The 1,463-nt window shown below is 46.3% G+C and overlaps 1 protein-coding gene across 1 annotated transcript in view; it reads right to left on the bottom strand.

Moving 5' to 3' along the window:
• The window catches only part of LOC147817915 (uncharacterized), a 3,181-nt gene extending 1,750 nt beyond the window's left edge, over positions 1 to 1,431 (bottom strand). Inside the window, exon 1 of the mRNA XM_087179488.1 lies at positions 441 to 1,431. Coding sequence (XP_087035614.1) covers positions 441 to 1,431 — 991 coding nt within the window. The remainder of the gene's footprint in view (positions 1 to 440) is intronic.
• Positions 1,432 to 1,463: the final 32 nt, after the last annotated feature.

The raw sequence follows: 1,463 nt of genomic DNA, 5'->3' as shown, positions 1-1,463 counted from the left end.
ATTTCCTCACATTCTCAATCACTCCTTTCTTCACAAGAATCGCTACCCCTCTTGATTTCACCCCCCCATTGTTCACATACAGTTCACCCATCCATTCTCTCTTAGCATCCCTCATGCTACTTTCATCCCAGTGCGTCTCTTGTAGACATATAATATCTGCTTCACACACCATCAGGATTTGCAGTCTTCTAGCCTTGTCTCTCAACCCATTCCCATTAAATGAGGAAATAATAAGCATTAAATTTGGAAATAGGAAAAAAAGAAAAACCCCACAAACACTCATCACTTAACAGCTTTCTTTTTTACTTTGTCCTTTCTGCTTCCATGCATCTTACTCACAGCTCTTTTTCTCACCTCTCCCACCCTTACCATTATTTCCTCTTCACTATCTGTTGCATCAGATCCACCCCCCTCCGTCCCACCCTGTCCTTCCCCCTCACCCTCACTTATGTCCTCACCCCTCTTCTCCCTTATCCTTAAATCGCTTGTTCCCTCATCCATTTCCCCTTCTGCCCCCCCTCCCTCCATTTCCCTTTTCCCACCCTCTCCCTCCCCCTCCCTATATGTCTTTTTAACAATTTCCACTGTCTTCTTCCCTTTCCTATCACTCATAGGTGTCTCTCTTACTGTCTCTCCATCTTCACCTCTCTCCTCGTCATCCAGCATCCGCTCCTCTTCATCTCCAGCTTCCCGATCTCCACTCTGTTCCACTCCATCCCACCCTGGCGTGGTTTCTCCCTCTCCATCTCTCCTCCGTTGCTGTTCTTCTTCATCCGCACCTCTTTCCGTCTGCTCCTGTTGCTGCTCCCGCCGTTGCTCTGTACACTCTCGCGCATAATGTCCTTGACTCCCACATCTGTAGCATATAAACACCGGGCAATCTCTCACAATATGCCCCGGCTGTATGCACAGTCGGCAAACTTTGACTTGCCGATCATGAATGACTCTGAAATGTTCCGATCCCCCTGCCGTCTCGAACTTAGTAGAATAGGGTAAAGACTTCACTTTTTCCGTGAATTTTACCTTCAAATATCTTGTTCCATCCGCAATGTCCGTTCCTGGCCACAATCGCCGTCTTATTCGAGAAGCCGGTGTCACACCCCAGTCTCTCAACTTGTCAATTATCGCCCCGTCCTCAACATATGTCGGCAAATTAATAAAAGAAACCACCATCTCTCCGCTCCCCAACTCCTTCACTGCTATTATGTTATTCCTGATCTTCAGTCCATCCATGATCTTTATTTTCCCGTCTTCATCTTTCATCGTGAGTTCGTAGCTTTTCTCCGTCTTGAACCTGCATCCAATTACTTCACCACACTCTCTTTTCACTTTCGTCAGCAGCTCCATCATCGTTATTTTGTCCTCACCTTCAATTTCCACCACCACAGTAAGTCTTTTTTCAAAGATTCTTTCCAATTTACGATCCACCATTGTTCCTCTCTCTTGCCTTTTCTCCCGTTCAA

Source organism: Seriola lalandi, unplaced genomic scaffold (assembly GCF_002814215.2).
Source record: "Seriola lalandi dorsalis isolate HSWRI2012SDOR001 ecotype SW California unplaced genomic scaffold, Sedor1 jcf7180002054850, whole genome shotgun sequence".
Taxonomy (NCBI): Eukaryota; Metazoa; Chordata; class Actinopteri; order Carangiformes; family Carangidae; genus Seriola; species Seriola lalandi.
Note: the sequence above shows the minus strand (reverse complement) of the source record. Positions and strands in the feature narration are given on the sequence as shown.